The sequence below is a fragment of the Balaenoptera borealis genome (assembly GCF_965194805.1).
Source record: "Balaenoptera borealis genome assembly, chromosome: 4".
Classification (NCBI taxonomy): domain Eukaryota; kingdom Metazoa; phylum Chordata; class Mammalia; order Artiodactyla; family Balaenopteridae; genus Balaenoptera; species Balaenoptera borealis.
In genome coordinates, this window is record NC_138861.1 from 48,209,716 (window position 1) to 48,226,338 (window position 16,623).

Here is a 16,623-nt window from a genome sequence, read left to right on the forward strand (position 1 = left end):
TTTGGAAAGTGACCCCACAGACAATCCACTCACACTTCTTGGGCAGAATGATAAAATGGGCCGTTCTTTATGAGTGGCTTAGGATCACTCCCAAATATCAGCTGAAGTAGAGAATAACTACTTCAAGTTTTCAGGATAGGGCAATAACTCTAGGCCTGTGAGAAAACACACAAGTGATCACACTGCTGGACACATACAGAATTTCAAAGCATATCTTAAAACCTTGCCCTAGATGGAATTAGCCACAGCAGTAAATCAATAACTATAATCGTGAAAGCCTCCACATCTACCCAAAACATTTTCAAGATAATAAATTTATTAAATAACTACATTAGAATAACAAAAATTTATTAGATAATAATAAGGTCACTAGTTGAGACCATTTTAAAACAAACACTATACAAAAACAGAATTTTCTCATGTCAAATTTGTGGTAGCTGAAGAGCTTAAGCCAAGTGATGGTCAAAAAGAGATATACTTTCAGTATTATTCCTGCCTCTATCCCCCCCACCTTGTTTTTTCCTGTTATTCCCTCCTCCACTTTTCAGTTAGGTTACTTTGACATATTTTGTAAGTCGTTACAAGCCACCAGAAATTACTGAACAAAATGGGATGTAAATAAGCAGAGCTTATGAATCCTTAAGACCTCACATAATTATGCGTGATCTTCCTCCACATTAACTACAACCTCAGCTATATGAGAGCAAGGTTTTTAGTGCTGAGCTTGTCTCAAAATGGATGACCACATCTCAAGGGAGTAAAACAGCTACAGGGTAATTTAACTCTTTGTCCATGGAGGACAGGTATTGGCATATTAAATCATTAAATTCAGTGCCAGAGGAAATGGTAAATAAAGGTAGTTCAGATAGTCTCCATTTCTAAAAACGAAAGCATTACCTTTTCTAAAATATGGCTAAGCTGTTTACAAAGTGAAAACAGTGCCATTTTCCATCATACCAAAATGTACTGCAGGTCATCTTTTAAAGCAACTGAAACAATTAGAAAATTCATATAACTATGAAGACAGGCACTATGGAAAACAATTTCTAGAAATAATTCAGCTTTAATTTTTGAAAACAGAGCAAATCTGTCACTTTCATAAAAACACTGAGCTCTTCAGTATAACTTTTCAAATACTGGTTACATAATACTGACGAAAGTGACTTAAGCTTATTTTAAACGCTCAAATTTTACACATACAAAACTGACTAAAGATTTAGGTGGACGCAGGGACTCTCTCTTTCATAGCGTTAACAACCTCTCTAGGGCTGATTTAAGCTTCCAAAATATGAAACAGGTACTTTCTTTTAACTGTGATCATCCATCTCCTTCTCCCATGAAGAAGCTATGAAAATACTAAATAAGGCTGTAATTTCCCCATTTGGTAGAAAAAAGCAAACATTTTGTACAGATGGGGAGAAACCCGAACACAGTACCTTGGAGGTGCAGATGCAGAAGGAGGCTTCTCTGGGGTCTAGGCATTCACAATAAGGGGAAGAAGGACCAGGAAAAGAACAAAAAACAGGTTAGGACAAGCAGCTCAGAAATGTTAGATGGATTTAAATGAATTCCTGGTATTGTGGGGTGTACGGAACTTACCTGACCACTGTCACTGTCCTCACTGTCACTGAGCTGAAGGTCATCTTTGAGCATGCTAGAACAGGCAGGGATAGAGACACTGCAGAATTTAAAATAATGTCTAACAACTTCTTTTAGCATATAAACATAAAATATGCTTAATGAAACAAAAGGGGTGGGACAGGTATAACTTTTATTTATTCATCAAATGCTTTATTTTCTTGGAAATGTTAAGTTTTACAATTTTAACACAGAAACTAGTTCAGTCCAAACTCCTTATCATTTCAAAACTGAGTCTTTCACACGTTCTGAGCATTAAAAGCAGAACTACAAGTTCTGCAAGTGATTTCTTGCCAGCCCTGAGACTAAGGCTCCCAGGTCCACACAAACAGAAGAAACAATAACAACAAAAATACATAAAATAGAAAAATATACAGTACCCTCAAATCATTTTCTTCTATGGTCTCTAACAACTAGAATAAATGATTAACCATTAAATGAGTTAATATTGGATGAATATCTGTAAAGTACTTAGAACAGTGCCAGGCACTTAAAAAGTGCTATACATGAATTAAATAAATACATAAAAATACAACTGTCACCAAACAGTGCAGTTATGTTACGTTTTTGTCCAAAGACATTATTAATATTGAACTTTTTCACACACACAAATATCTTCTTCTGGGTGCCTGAACACTAATCCGTGAAAAGAGTAGTAATACAAATAATACTGTTGTCTAAAAAATATGTTTAACCTTCCTGCTATCATTCAGGTAAAAATAAAAACTCAGTTCATGTCCTCAAAGTTATATTAATACTTATCTCTAGGCATTCAAGTTTATGATGAACCTAAATATTAAAAGCAAACATTTTCCAATCTGTACTTGTTTACTCAAATCTTAGCCCTTTCCCTACCCCCTCCCCTTTACGTTTTTTTCATGGAGATACCCAACATCAAAGGAATGAATCAGTAATTGCTCCCCCCGACATCCCCCAAAATTTACAAGCATGACTCTTTGAGGAAATGTTATAAGTGAAATTGGAAAAAAAAAAAAAAAATCTGCTTGAGTATTACTGATGTTCCAAAAAGCAAATTATATTAAGAAGTTACAATCCTTCATTATTTCTAAAAATACCTCTTCAATATTCTGACCAACGATTTTTATTGCAAACTCACTACCTGCCACTAAAGTAAGCAGGCATTATTATTTTGGGAATCCATGGTAAAAATCACTATATTTTCTAATGAAAATAAATGATAAAAACTTGGCTCTTTCAAAATGACCGCCTACATGCAATGTTGTAATTCTGCCAAGGACTTATTTTCACCAACAAATGCACTAAAAACATCTTGTGATAAGTTTCTTTTAAAAAATAAAAACTGTTAGCTACTTGTAAATGTAGATCTTGCTCAACATGTATCTAGTAGAAGCTAAACTCCTATTTTAGCAAGGCTAGAAGACACAGCCTTTGGATGTACAACTTGGCAGCAGCAATCTTAATGGTGTACAAGAAGAAGTCACTCAACAGGTTTACGGCTAAAAATGGCTTGGCTGGGATACACACAAGCAAAAGATACATCTTTGGAATAAATGTTAGGTATAATACAACCAGAAAAAACAAATCTGGCAAAGTATATTCAATGTTAACCACCAACAACAAAACCACAGTAAATGGACCTCTTTATTTCTTAGTCATTGGGTTTGTTTTGTATAAAGCTGATTTGCCTTAATTTCCTGAAACAGCAGTGATCGTGTAATTCAACCACACTTCCTGTTGCAAGCAGCGGACTACTAAATATCTTGTAAGTTGTTTGCTTAGCTACTGAATGCCCAGTTTCCGTGCATATACTCTCCTCAAGTGAGAAAGTATATGAGATATGTTCAGTAAGTCAGAAAGTATATGTTCTGACTTTTAGCTCCACTTGCTCTTAGGAAATAGAAGGGACCATAAACATGCTGTCCCAGGGCTTCCCTGGTGGCACAGTGGTTAAGAATCTGCCTGTCAATGCAGGGGACACGGGTTCGAGCCCTGGTCCGGGAAGATCCCACATGCCGCGAGCACCTAAGCCCATGTGCCACAACTACTGAGCCTGCACTCTAGAGCCCGTGAGCCACAACTACTGAACCCATGTGCCGCAACTACTGAAGCCCGCACGCTCTAGGGCCCACGTGCCGCAACTACTGAGCTCACATGCTGCAACTACTGAAGCCCACGTGCCTAGAGCCCGTGCTCCGCAAGAAGAGAAGCCACTGCAATGAGAAGCCCATGCACTGCAACGAAGAGTAGCCCCTGCTTGCTGCAACTAGAGAAAGGCTGCATGCAGCAATGAAGACCCAACACAGCCAAAAAATAAAGAAAAAATAAAGAAAAAGAAACCCCTTATTCTGAACATCAAAAAATGGGGCAATTCATTTAAAAAAAAAAAACAACAAAAAAACCTTAACCAAGTTTTGTTAATACAGAAAATTAATCACAATTGCCATCATGATTTTTTTTTTTAAAAAGGATCTATATAGTTGGGAAATTTGTAACCTGATGACAGGTAAAGGTTTTATGTTTAAATGGATCAGTTGCTAAAAACTCCCCTACTGTGCCACAAATAATTATATTTGAAGCCAAGCATATCACTAAATTACTACACTATACTTCATATATTATATTCTATATATAATGGACCGGTCCTTCAATGTCAAGATGACAAATTACAGCACATCTGGGTGAGCACCTTTGCACCCACTAAAAGAGAAGCAAATCTCTTAGATCTAGTCTCATTTATACCAATAAAACCTAGGTCAAGAAACATAAGACCCAAGGGACATACTCAACTGTAAGCTTTTCTGAAGCAGGATCCAGTCATGTTTGTCTTCATATTTTCTTTATCTAGAACTTGGCAGGTACCCTAAGAAGGTGGCTGAATGAACAGCATCGCTTTTGCTGAATAAGTAACAGTACCACACAGCTGTGCCCTTTATGTAATCTGAACTTGACAGGCATTGCTTTTACTCATAACCCCACGGGCTGACTCTGATCAACCCCTCACATTCTAAGGATGAGGAAACAGCTCAGAACAGCCACCTAACTGGCCTAAGATCATGAAGCTGGTATATGCTACAGCCTGCATGCAAAAGCCATTCCATCGGATACCACCTCCTTGCTCTGGCCAATATAGGACCAGTGGTTAGAAAACCTAACTGAGGGAATGAAATCTAAGTCCCAGAACCCACTGAGAGAAAGACTCTGGTTTAAAAGAAAACAGGAACTATACTGCTGGAGTAAAATGAATACACTATTTTTCTCCTATGAAAGTAAATTAACTTTAAGCTTTATATACTGTTTAAACTGGTTAAATAACTAATTTCATTTCCAAACTCCAAGCAAACCAGTTATTTCGAAGCATATGGCATCATATGGCTTAGCTTGGCACTGTTCAAAAGAAGACAAATGCTCAGGTAAAGCAACTCTTTGAACTACCGTGTAGGTTTCACATTTTACATTATCAGCTAGGTAAACTTCTTACTTAAAGGTTACAAACAATCCTCAAACCCCTTTGTACAAATGCATTCTTCAGACAGCTGTTCTGCAAAGCTGAAAGAGCTGCACACAGGTTCCGGCAGGCACGCTTCAGTGACTCAGAGCCCAGTTGTTACTGTGTGAAGACACACCAGACAAGCCTTTATTGCTCTTCCATTCCTCCTTCGTACTGGGCTTACCCAAAGCTTCAACTGCCAATATTCTGTAACATCTCAATTCAGAACTCCAAAACTATTTCAATACACTGATTTCTTGGCTTAACATTTCCTATGATCGGGCCATACCTTTTATTTGGAAAAGAGCAAGTGAAGGCAAGCTCACAGTAGTTAACTTGCAATTAATAGTCACAACCCTGGTATTAGATGTGCTCAAAATGGCAAATAAACTGATACCTACTTTTCAGAAACCACTAATGAGCATGTGAGAACATACTTTCCTTTTTTTTAAATAAATTTATTTATTTATTTATTTATTTTTGGCTGTGTTGGGTCTTCGTTTCTGTGCACAGGCTTTCTCTAGTTGCGGCGAGCGGGGGCTACTCTTCATTGCGGTGCGCGGGCTTCTCATTGTCGTGGCCTCTCTTGTTGTGGAGCACGGGCTCTAGACGCGCAGGCTCAGTAGTTGTGGCTCACGGGTTTAGTTGCTCCGCGGCATGTGGGATCTTCCCAGACCAGGGCTCGAACCCATGTCCCCTGCTTTGGCAGGCAGACTCTTAACCACTGCGCCACCAGGGAAGCCCTGTACTTTCCTTTTTTGATACAGGGCAGAAATAACGACTGCAAATGCTTTTTGTAGAAGATGATGGGAGGTGACGAGTTAGGAAGAGGGCTCCGCATACAATAAATTTTTAAAAATGAAAAAGCAGACCTTAATCCCTTATGACACAACATACAAGGGGGACTCTCCAAATGGTGACAGCAGTTGGCAGAATTCAAATTCATGGAGAGACTGTCTATGGGAGATGGTAGACTAGCAGGGCAGAGGGAAAAGTGATTTGGTACACGATTCACTATAGTTAATGACCTAACGGTTGATAAGGCAAAAATTGCGGCCAAAGGTGTAAAAGATTATTTAAACTCCATGGATGAAGTGAAGATTAGAAAAATCACAAGAGTATAAATGAGGGAAAAGTTGAAGTTAATAAATAAGATTAAATCATTAAGTACGATAAATAAGGTACTAGTATAAGATGACATATTAGACAACTAGAAAGAAAATCTAGAAAAATTATTGCTGAAAATTATATTTCTATTAAACATTGCTTATAGGTATTTAATCAAGTTTATGTGTAATGTTTTTCCTTCTACATTTATCCTGAGTACTTACTATATGCCAGGCCCTGCTCTAGACTTTACTGATACAACTCTAAGCAGACAGAAACTCCTGCTCTTGTGCACTCAGAGTCTAGGGGAGGGAGATAAATAACCAAACTATATTCTTTCTCAATGGGTAAGAAGCCTAGGGAGGGGGAAGTAAGCATAAAAGAGAAAGGATGGGTGTGGGAGGTTCTTCTACGTTAGGGTAGTTAGGGAAGACTGTACTGATAAGGGGATGACATCCAAGGAGGGACCTGAAAGGAGGAGGGAGCACAATTCAGGAAATGGGGAGGGTGATTAAGGCATAGAAAACAGCAAAGAGGCCAATGTGGCCAGAATAGTGTGTGTGTGTGTGTGTGTGTGTGTGTGTGTGTGTGTGTGTGTGTGTGTGTGTGTGTGTGTGTGTGTGTGTGTGTGTGTGTGTTGTGGGAGTATAGGAGAGGAGGTGGAGAGGTAGGTTATAGAGGGCCTTGGAGGCCTCTGCAGGGTGGATGAAAGGGGTGGGGATGGACGGGGAGAATATGAATTCTTGTGCAATTAGACCACACCTTGCTGCTTTAGAAACCCAGCAACCCAGAGTGGGCAGAATGTACCAACTGCTTTTAGGGCTAATAAAAATCTATCTTACTAAATTTTTCAATCTATGCTTAAATTAATCTAGGGTCACTTACTGTAGTAAATTAGCAGCATGATTAAAAATGAGACTTAAACAGACTCTTAAGGACACCCTTAAAACCATGTTTTCCAAATGCAAATGAATACTTCAAAGAAGTCACTTCCAATAAGAATTACTGCCTAGCCGTTTTCAAATGCCTTCAGAGCCTGTAGCCCATCAAGCCCCTTTAAAGGTGGCAAGTATTATCTGCCTCCCTCTCATCATTCAGTCTCCAGATCAAATGTCACCTTCTCTGAGGGACCTTTCCTGAGCCTCCCAGAAGTATCAACACCAGCCAAAAAAAAAAAAACCCTGCTTCCTCAAGCCTGTCTCTGTCACATCACCTAGTTTGTATTACATGCCACCGCATTGAGTTACAAGGCATGGAAGACAAGGACTTTGTCTCACTGGCTACTATTTCCCCAAGTACCTAAACCAGCACCGGGCACACAGCGTGTGTTTAATAATTATGTACTGAATGGATGAGTGGAAGTATCTCCAAATAGCCTGGCATCCAGCCCAGAGGCCAATATTTATATAACTGGGGTCAAAGCATGTTAAAGAACGATGAGAATGACTTTTCTTATGTAGAACATAAACAAACCCATTTACGTAACACTTACCTATTATATACCAGGCACTTGAAAAATTTATTCTTCTTGTCCATTTTATTTAACCTTTGGTCTAAGACCAAGTACGGAAGTATATGTTATCCTAAAGGGGTGCTCCCAGAGTAGTTCAAGCCATCATTTGAGAAATACATATAGCTCCAAGAGGAATACTTTGAAGAAGATGATCTTCCAGCACCTTAGCAGTATTTTTATAATTATTTAAAATATGCTTCATTTCATAGCCTCACCAAAATATCCCTTCAATATTATGCAAGTTTCCGGCATAAATTTGTATACAGTGTCAAGTTAAATATTGCCCTGCAAGGGATCCTAGAATATTGTCTACTAAAGCCAGAACCCCAAGAATTAAACTGACTATTCCAAAAGACTATAATTCTACCATGAAAGGAGGTGATTCTGCATTTGGGAGTTTCAGCATTTTCTAAATATTGATTTAATGTGTCCTAGTAACTGTAATTCTGAAATAAGCAGATTAAACATTGCACATAATGACCATTTGTTTGCTTTCACCTAAGCATGAAATTTTCTTCAATACCCAATATTACAAATTCTCATTTCTCCATAGCATGGCTAATAGTAACTCACTAAAAAAAAAAAAAAAAAGTTATATTCCTTATTCTTTCATTTTACACCTCTACTTTTTCTCTTGAAAACAAACAGAACATTTCCTTCTATATCTAGATTAATAAAATAATTATGAATACCAATAACTTTGGATTCACAATCACTTGTTAAGTTTGGAGTAAAAATAAAGTGCATCTTTTTCCAGCAATGCCAGATATTTGAGAACTGAGAATTATTATTAACAGCAAGATCTCCATTTACATTCTGAGAAGCTGAAGGTTTAATGTAGACCTACAAATGTATTACTGACCAGCACAAATGTTTGTTACTTGTTTTCAGAAGAGCTGAAGAACTGTGAATAAAGGATAGGGGTATAATCTCAAGGACAAATAATTTATAAGTTTTGCCCATTAGGGTGAGCTCTGCTACTTCAACCATACATTTATCAGCAAACAGCTCTTTAAGTCAGAGCTGTCAACTGAAATAAAGATCCCAGGTAAGACACCTTCATATAGTACTTTTTAAAAAAAATTATAGTTGATTTATAATGTTGTGTTAATTTCTGCTGTAGAGCAAAATGATTCAGTTATACATACACATACATATACACACACACACACACACACATACAATACACATTCTTTTTTATACTCTTTTCCATTATGGTTTATCACAGGATATTGAATATAGTGCCCTGTGCTATGCAGTAGGACCTTGTTATTTATCCTTTCTATATATACTAGTTTGCATCTAGCACAACTTTTAAAAATAAGACAAAAAGAACTACCTAGAAAAGTATAAAACTTTTTTCCTTAGGTCAAATATGATTTAAACGAACTGATACAAGTAAGGCATTTCTTCAGACTTAATTCTCGGACATTTCAGCTGACACATGTCCTGATGTGATGATTTTATATTGCAGTAAACTGATAGACTGGGTCTTCCTTAGTTCTTTAGCAAGATATTTAAAATAATGTTTTGAGTAAAAGTTGAAAACTCAGGCTCATTTAAAAAGGTATCAGACTCTTCCCAGCCTTTATTAACTTTGCACCATTCCTTCTCGTCACACTTCCAGGACAATCCCAATCTTCACATCCAAATACTTCCCTCATTTCAAAAGAAACTTCCCAAGTAAGTAATAAAAATTCCAAATTGCTATAACTGCTAATTTATGTCTCTTAGTCTAAATAGGTAGTGACGATTTCTGAAGCAAAAATAAGAAACATAAAGGAGGGCACCAGCTAGTAAGGACTTGGCAATTTGGGGGGAGGGTAGGGGATGGGAGGGAGAAGGAAGTTAGCTACAATAATGCCTATCAACTGCTCTATAGTTTCTAAAACATTAACACGTTATCCCTTTTGAGAGGTTGGCAAAAGCACTGACATTAAGAAACTGTGTTTGACTGTACAGAAAGGGAACTATCCACAATCATGTGAAGGACGTAATAGCTGTACAGAAAAAGGAAATACTTTGGTACTTTGCCCTGAGAACTCAACAGACCCAAGTCGTGGAAAGGAAGAGGATTCCAAAGCTAGGAGCCGTTAAACCAACATTCCCCCCGCCTCAAACTTAGGGGCAAATAGCACTGGATCCCTAGCTAATCACTTCCCTGAGGTACCTGGTAGAAAGAATTCATCATTTGATAATTAACTAGAGCTTCAACTACAGAGATTAAAAGTAACAGATTTAGCACATTTCTTTTACACCTACATCCTCTACCAGCTGGCTAACCGCCCCCTGCCCCCAAGTCTGGACAGATGTGAGAGTTAATACAGACTCTCCACAGTTTATTCTCTAGTGCCAGGCCCCTCTTTTTCCCTTTTATATGTACTACTCTGCTTCTGTAAGGAGGCCCAAGTACTAATAACTCTGAAAGAAAAAGCAGTAAGACCTATATGGGTTTTTAAAACCAAAGTACAAATGACCCTGTAATTAACATTTTCTTTCCTGACATTCAAAGTGCATTAGACCATCTCCCTGCCACTCTATGTGACATTCAAACAGTTTAACTGCTTGTCAAAGAACCCTAATGCTGACACTAGATCAAATTAACCTTCGAGCACTAAGAGATGTGCCATACTAACTCTGAAACAACGACTGTACTCTACAGATTAATTGGAACACTGTTTTCATCCAAGCTCCATAAAAGTGATTTCTTTTTCCCATAGGTACATTTCATTTCAGCACTTATCCATACCACCAGCCCCACCACACACAACCCTTCGTATCCACCCAGTCTCAGTATTACCTTCTTTTCTCTATCACTCTTGTCCTCTTCACCTGTACTAGGCCCTACTTTCATTCCTTCTCCAAGTTTATTAGGATCAAAACAAATATTCTTTTCTAGGTAATGTTTTTTTTTAATTTGGTCACACTGCACAGCCATGCAGGATCTTATTTTCCCAACCAGGGATCGAACCCTGGCCCCAGCAGTGACAGCGCAGAATCCTAACCACTGGACCACCAGGGAATTCCCTCTAGATAATTTTTTTAAGATAATTTTTTTTTAATTAATTTATTTTATTTTTGGCTGCATTGGGTTTTCGTTGTTGCGCGCGGGCTTTCTCTAGTTGAGGCGAGCGGGGGCTACTCTTCATTGCGGTGCGTGGGCTTCTCATTGCGGTGGCTTCTCTTGTTGCGGAGCACGGGCTCTAGGCGCACGGGCTCTAGGCACACGGGTTTCAGTAGTTGTGGCACGTGGGCTCAGTAGTTGTGGCTCACTGGCTCTAGAACGCAGGCTCAGTAGTTGTGGTGCACGGGCTTAGTTGCTCCGCGGCATGTGGGATCTTCCCAGACCAGGGCTCGAACCCGTGTCCCCTGCATTGGCAGGCGGATTCTTAACCACTGCACCACCAGGGAAGTCCCCCCTCTAGTTAATTTTATATAGGGTAAACCAATTGTTTTTATCTAGAAAACACTACATATGTCACAATATATGAGCATATAAACTTGCAGGCACCTCTGACTTCAGTGGTTTAACTCAATCAGGAGAACAACCCATTTCTCTGAGTAGCAAAATTGTCACAGAATATGGTCCGAGTCCCTATCAACTACCTTGTCGGAAAGCTGATGAAAGTTGGTGTGGGAGGCTGCAGCTTTGGCCTGCCCGGGCCCAGATCAGACCCAGCTGCCTTTCTTCCTCTACACACACTTCCCAGGGACACAGCCACTTCCTCCCTTTGGTGCCACTGCTTCCACCAGCTCATTCCTCAGGGAGCTCCTCCTTTCTGTTCTTATTGCCAAGTGGGATGCTCTCAGCTCCCCTTTCCTTGCTGCCCCCACCAAAGACCATCAGCCGGGGCCTCTTATGGTCTAAACAGCTTTACTATCAACCATCACAAACAGCACAAGGTGTAAACCCTTGGGGAAGTCACAGAGAATCCACACAATTATTGTAAGTGTGGTCCTTGGCACCGTCCTGTCTATTCTCCACCAGCCATCAGATAGATTCTATTTAGAGGAGGAGGTAGTTGGTTAAGCTAAGTCGGTGATTCTAGACTTTCAGAACTCAAGAGTAAAATAATTTTTTTAAACAAAAATAAAGAGGAAAAAAGAAAAGGTCAAAAAAGAAACAGGCAAAGAATAACTAACATAGGGTTAATTTTTTTTTCTAGTAAAGGACAATAAAAATAAGCAAAACCTCACCATCAGCCAGAACCACAAATGAAACAGATTTTTATTACACATACAAAATAATCCATCCATCCTATAATAAACTTATCTTTTTAAAAATTTTTTATTTTTCTGTTTTTGGCCGTGCCACACAGCTTGCGGGATCTTAGTTCCCCGACCAGCGATCAAACCCGCACCCTCCACAGTGAAAGCGCACTGTCCTAACTACTGGACCGCCAGGGAACTCCCAATAAATTTATCTTTTTAACAACAACAACAAAAAATCGTTATTCTTTTTTTCTTACTTTGCTGTAGAGATGTGAAAACAATTGCATCAAGGACCTGGCACTTAGGAATAGTGATTTTAACCCTGTTCCATATTCAGTCACGGTGAGGAGATAAAAGAAGCTCTTTGCCTCAACTATACAGTTTTTAAAATATTCAGTCCACAGCAACACCCCCTCCCAAAATACACGGAACAAATACTATGCCTCGAAAATAGAAGAAAGCTGGAGCTTGAACCTGAAGTCCTCAGAGACTAGCAACTCCGTGTTAGGAACTGATCAAATACTGAGGAGAGAAAGGCCTCCTCACTCAGTCCCTGAACCACTGCTAGTCATGAAAAGAAAGAAATACTAGTTCAATAACACCAAGAAATGACAAATTGGGTCAAAATGCTGGTTTAAAAATCTTTACTATGTAGTTTCAACTGTTCCCAAAACCCAAAATATATCTGGACTTACTTGGCCTTAATAAAGCACAGCTGGGCAGTAAGACTCATTCTTTATTAGTTAAAACTAGGCCAAAAAAGTGGCAGAAAGTCTGAAATTGTGCACATCCCCCAAAATTTGTTTCCACAAGCTAAAACTATTTAAGACTGAAATTTATAAAGCTAAAACCTTCTATTTTCCACAGTTAATATGTAAATAATGGCTCAAATGGCTTTCTTTTAAAACCCCTTAGCAAACTCTTAAGGTACCTAAACCTTCAACAGGAGAATTTAATCCAAATAGAAATGTTGGTCATTTCTTCCCTTTACACTGCAGCAGTATTTTATGAGTCATTACTTGAAAGCAAGGAGGAAAAAAAAACTAAGCAACAGATTTACATGGGAAATTACAATGTTATATTATAAACTTTTAATAAACAAAAGCATTTTACTTACGATGTTCCCTGCTGAGAATTACTGTGGGTTTTTGAAGATGTATCATATTGTTCTGTGGGCAAGGGAAAAATGATCAGAGGAACACAATGACAAATTCATGAGACCGTTCGTTATAAATTCCCTCTTTTTTTGCTGTCCCCCCACTTTAATCTAAACACTTAGTATACTTAAATTATGCCAACCAGAGTGTTATACACTGCTTATAAAATAACATTTATGTTACCTCTAGAGAGAGGGCTTGCTCAGAATTGGAAAGCCCTAAGCAGAGCGAACACACTTTGAAGGCGCCACCCGGCATGCCGACCACACTGCCATGGGCAGGAGACTCTCCTTGCTGTCAGCTGGCGGGGCTCCCTTGTGGAAGCACTAGGATGGGGCTGCAGTCACCCTCACCTGGTTTGACGTCACATATCTATCCGTGATTTGCTAGCACTCTCTTTTATAGACTCTGTCCTTGGCCCACTGTGCTCCCACCCATCCCCCCACTATTCAACAGCCCCCATTCATTCATTCAACTGCTATTTACAAACTGCCTATTAGACACCAAGATGTTCAAGGCATTTGACCCCGTCCTCAATGAGCGTACAGCTGACTGAGGGACATCAAACAGGCACGTGTTATCTACAACCCTAGGCAATGCAAAATCAGCGCGAAAACCAATCATCTAAATGAACCGTCCCGGGAATCTACAGATAGGTCACTCTGCTGGTCATGACGAAAGAAGGCAAATTAGAAAAGAAACAAAATTAATTGTGTCACAAAGGATGGGTGAGATTTTGACAGAATGACTGCTGGCAAGAGGGAGATGAGGGTGGGGAAGGCCTTCAGGCAGAAGAGACAGTGAGCGAAGGCTCGAACATGGGAGGAGTTGAAATGGTGCAGGTTACGACAGGGGAAGGCTGGGGTGCAGAGTGTGTGGTGGGCAGCATGGGGGGACCAGGGAAGTCAGATTTTAGAGGGCTCTGAGTGCCACAACAGGATGTTAAAACTTCAGTTGTCAGGCAATGAGACATCTCCAAAGCACGATGCAGCTGTTCCTCAGAAAGATTAACCTGCTGGTGCTACCTGATGTAACCTAGAAAGGAATGGGAAATGTTAAGTGTGGAGGCTGCAGACCAGCTGAGAGGCTGTGTTTGTCTAGGCCTGAGGTAATACGGACCTGAAGCAGAAGGGGAATGGAAATACGGTTGCCTTTCAGACAGGGGTGAGGAGAGTGACCACAAATGTCATGTGGAGGCCCTTGAACATTTGCAATTAAACGCTTTATCCTCATGGTGGCAGCAGCTCTTATATGATATTTTTAAATTGCTTGCCCTTCTGGCTAGCAAGCTAGGGCTGGCACTACAAATTAGAGGGGCTAAAGTACATGCACATGTACTCCTACACAGTCACCTTGACCCGGTCCTAAGCTCAACGAGGCTCTGGTAATCCTTAGGCAGCTGCATTTTTTTGCACATGTGAACATAAATACTGGGACATACAAGTAAAATCCCTATACTTCATTCTCTACAGACTCCAAAACCACAATTTTTCAAGAAATTTGAATTATCTTGCTGGGCATACTTTGAGAAATATATGTCACACTCCACTTTTCTGAAAGCTATATCTGCACACACTCCATTCCTGCTTCATCCAACATAAAACCAGACCCCTCCAGGGTCCAACTAGGCCCCCCAAAGGCCACATTCTCACAGAGGTAAAAAGGGTTTCCAGCAGCAGCATAAAAGACCCCAAGGTAAGCATTTGCTGAGCCAAGACCTACAGGAGACCTGCCAGTGTCTGAAAACTTCTCATCAGGGCAACGAGGAATCAGCCTACACTATTCCACAGGCCTGGAGGGCCACCACCCCTGGCGAAGAAAGTGCTTACCAGTTCATGTTCAACTATATTTTGCTAAAAGGAGAAATCAGACAGTTTAAAGGATTACAGGGTCTTTCTAAACCAGGAGGTAGCAATCATGCAAGCTGTAAGTAATTCAGTGGAAGGCATATAATCTGCATGACTGGTAGCCCTAGCAAATTTGGGGGTGGGGTGAGGAGCAAGAGGTAAAGGAACGCACAGCAATCCCGCCCACAGCTGAGCTGGTGACACACCTGCAGACTTATGCCACTTCACCCGTTATCTATCTTTGGATAGGCTGCCAAGATGTTGAGAAAAAAAGATTTCCCAGTCTCCCCAGTACTGTGCAAGATGATCAGGTTTATCTCTCTGCATTTGGGGGAAATTTATTTATTTTTATTATTATTATTTATTTTTGGCCACACCACACAGCATACGGGATCTTCATTCCCCGACCAGGGATCGAACCCATGCCCCCTGCAGTGGAAGCACTGAGTGTTAACCATTGGACCGCCAGGGAAGTCTCTGGGGGAAATTTAGTTAGGAGTTATTTGCAAAGTCTTATTCAGTACTTCTAGAGCAGGGGGCAGCAAACTTTTTCTGTAAAGGTCTGATAGTAAATATTTTAGACTTTGCATGCCATACCTTGTGGCATAATAATAAATGAATGAGCACGGCTGTGTCCTAATAAAACCTTCTTTACAAAAACTAGCTGTACAACAGATCGACTCTCAGGCTACAGTGTGCCTATCCCTGTTCTAGAGGAAGATTATTTCATTTCTTGTTTTTCTCATCTTTTTTACTCTCCTCATATCCTTGCAATTTAAACAACAGGACAATCAAGGGAAAAACACAAGCGAGGAAAAAGAATAAGGTGGAGATATTTCAAGAAGAGTCACCTCTATGGAATATCTATGAGCAATCTTCTCCCAACACATACATGCACACCACGCACCCTACTTTCGTCTCCCTATCCTCTGAAGACTAACACTTCATAACTTGGGCACTCACCGTATGTTGATGAACTACATGACTGCAAATACACCAGTCATTTTTGTAAGGCTTGAAATGCCTTGCATGTAGTTGGGACACAAAGAATTTAGTGAACCGAGAGGTTACTGATATAGAGAAAGGCTGGATCCAGTTAGCTTTCTTCTGTTTTCCCCTGAATTCTCAAGTATTTACAATCCATTAAAAGGAACCAAAAAAAGAATTACATGACAAATACATATAGAAGGTCTAGAGAAGCTATGTGCTCTCTTCCTTATAAAAATTTCTTGGTTTTGTTTAAAATAAATACAAGAAACACACAAAATACCCCAATCTATTCTTATACACAATTCCTGGGTAACAATGCATTTAGAGTCACTCTCAAGATATTTATCATATGTGAGGTAATACCAAATTATATTTTATTTTTTAGGTACTTAATAAGACATCTTCATTAACTCTTTGCAATAATCTGAAACTCCACCTAAAGAACAGCTTTATATTTGCCCTTCTTTCCTATTCTTTAACCGTAGGAAGCCTTCATCTCTGCTGGAGCATTTTTCATTAATGTTTTCTACATTAAAACAGTAAAAACCATGCTTTGTTCTCCAATGCAATAATCAGTTCCACATATTTACTTACTTTGGTTTAGGGTTGCAGAACTGATATGCTGAGAATCCTAGAAAGAAAAATAAAAATCTCTAGTTAATAAAATATTAAGGTTTATAAATCCAAGGT

At 39.5% G+C, this 16,623-nt stretch overlaps 1 protein-coding gene across 11 annotated transcripts in view; it reads right to left on the minus strand.

Moving 5' to 3' along the window:
• AFF1 (ALF transcription elongation factor 1) overlaps window positions 1–16,623 on the minus strand; it is a 205,771-nt gene that overhangs the window by 32,781 nt on the left and 156,367 nt on the right. For 8 of the 11 annotated variants that reach the window (XM_082391095.1, XM_082391102.1, XM_082391096.1 and 5 more), the window contains 4 exons: window positions 16,528–16,564; window positions 13,057–13,108; window positions 1,600–1,678; window positions 1,437–1,474 (listed from right to left, as the gene is read on the minus strand). In XM_082391095.1, coding sequence (XP_082247221.1) covers window positions 1,437–1,474; window positions 1,600–1,678; window positions 13,057–13,108; window positions 16,528–16,564 — 206 coding nt within the window. The remainder of the gene's footprint in view (window positions 1–1,436; window positions 1,475–1,599; window positions 1,679–13,056; window positions 13,109–16,527; window positions 16,565–16,623) is intronic. The other 3 variants (XM_082391100.1, XM_082391093.1, XM_082391098.1) reach the window with 1 other exon arrangement.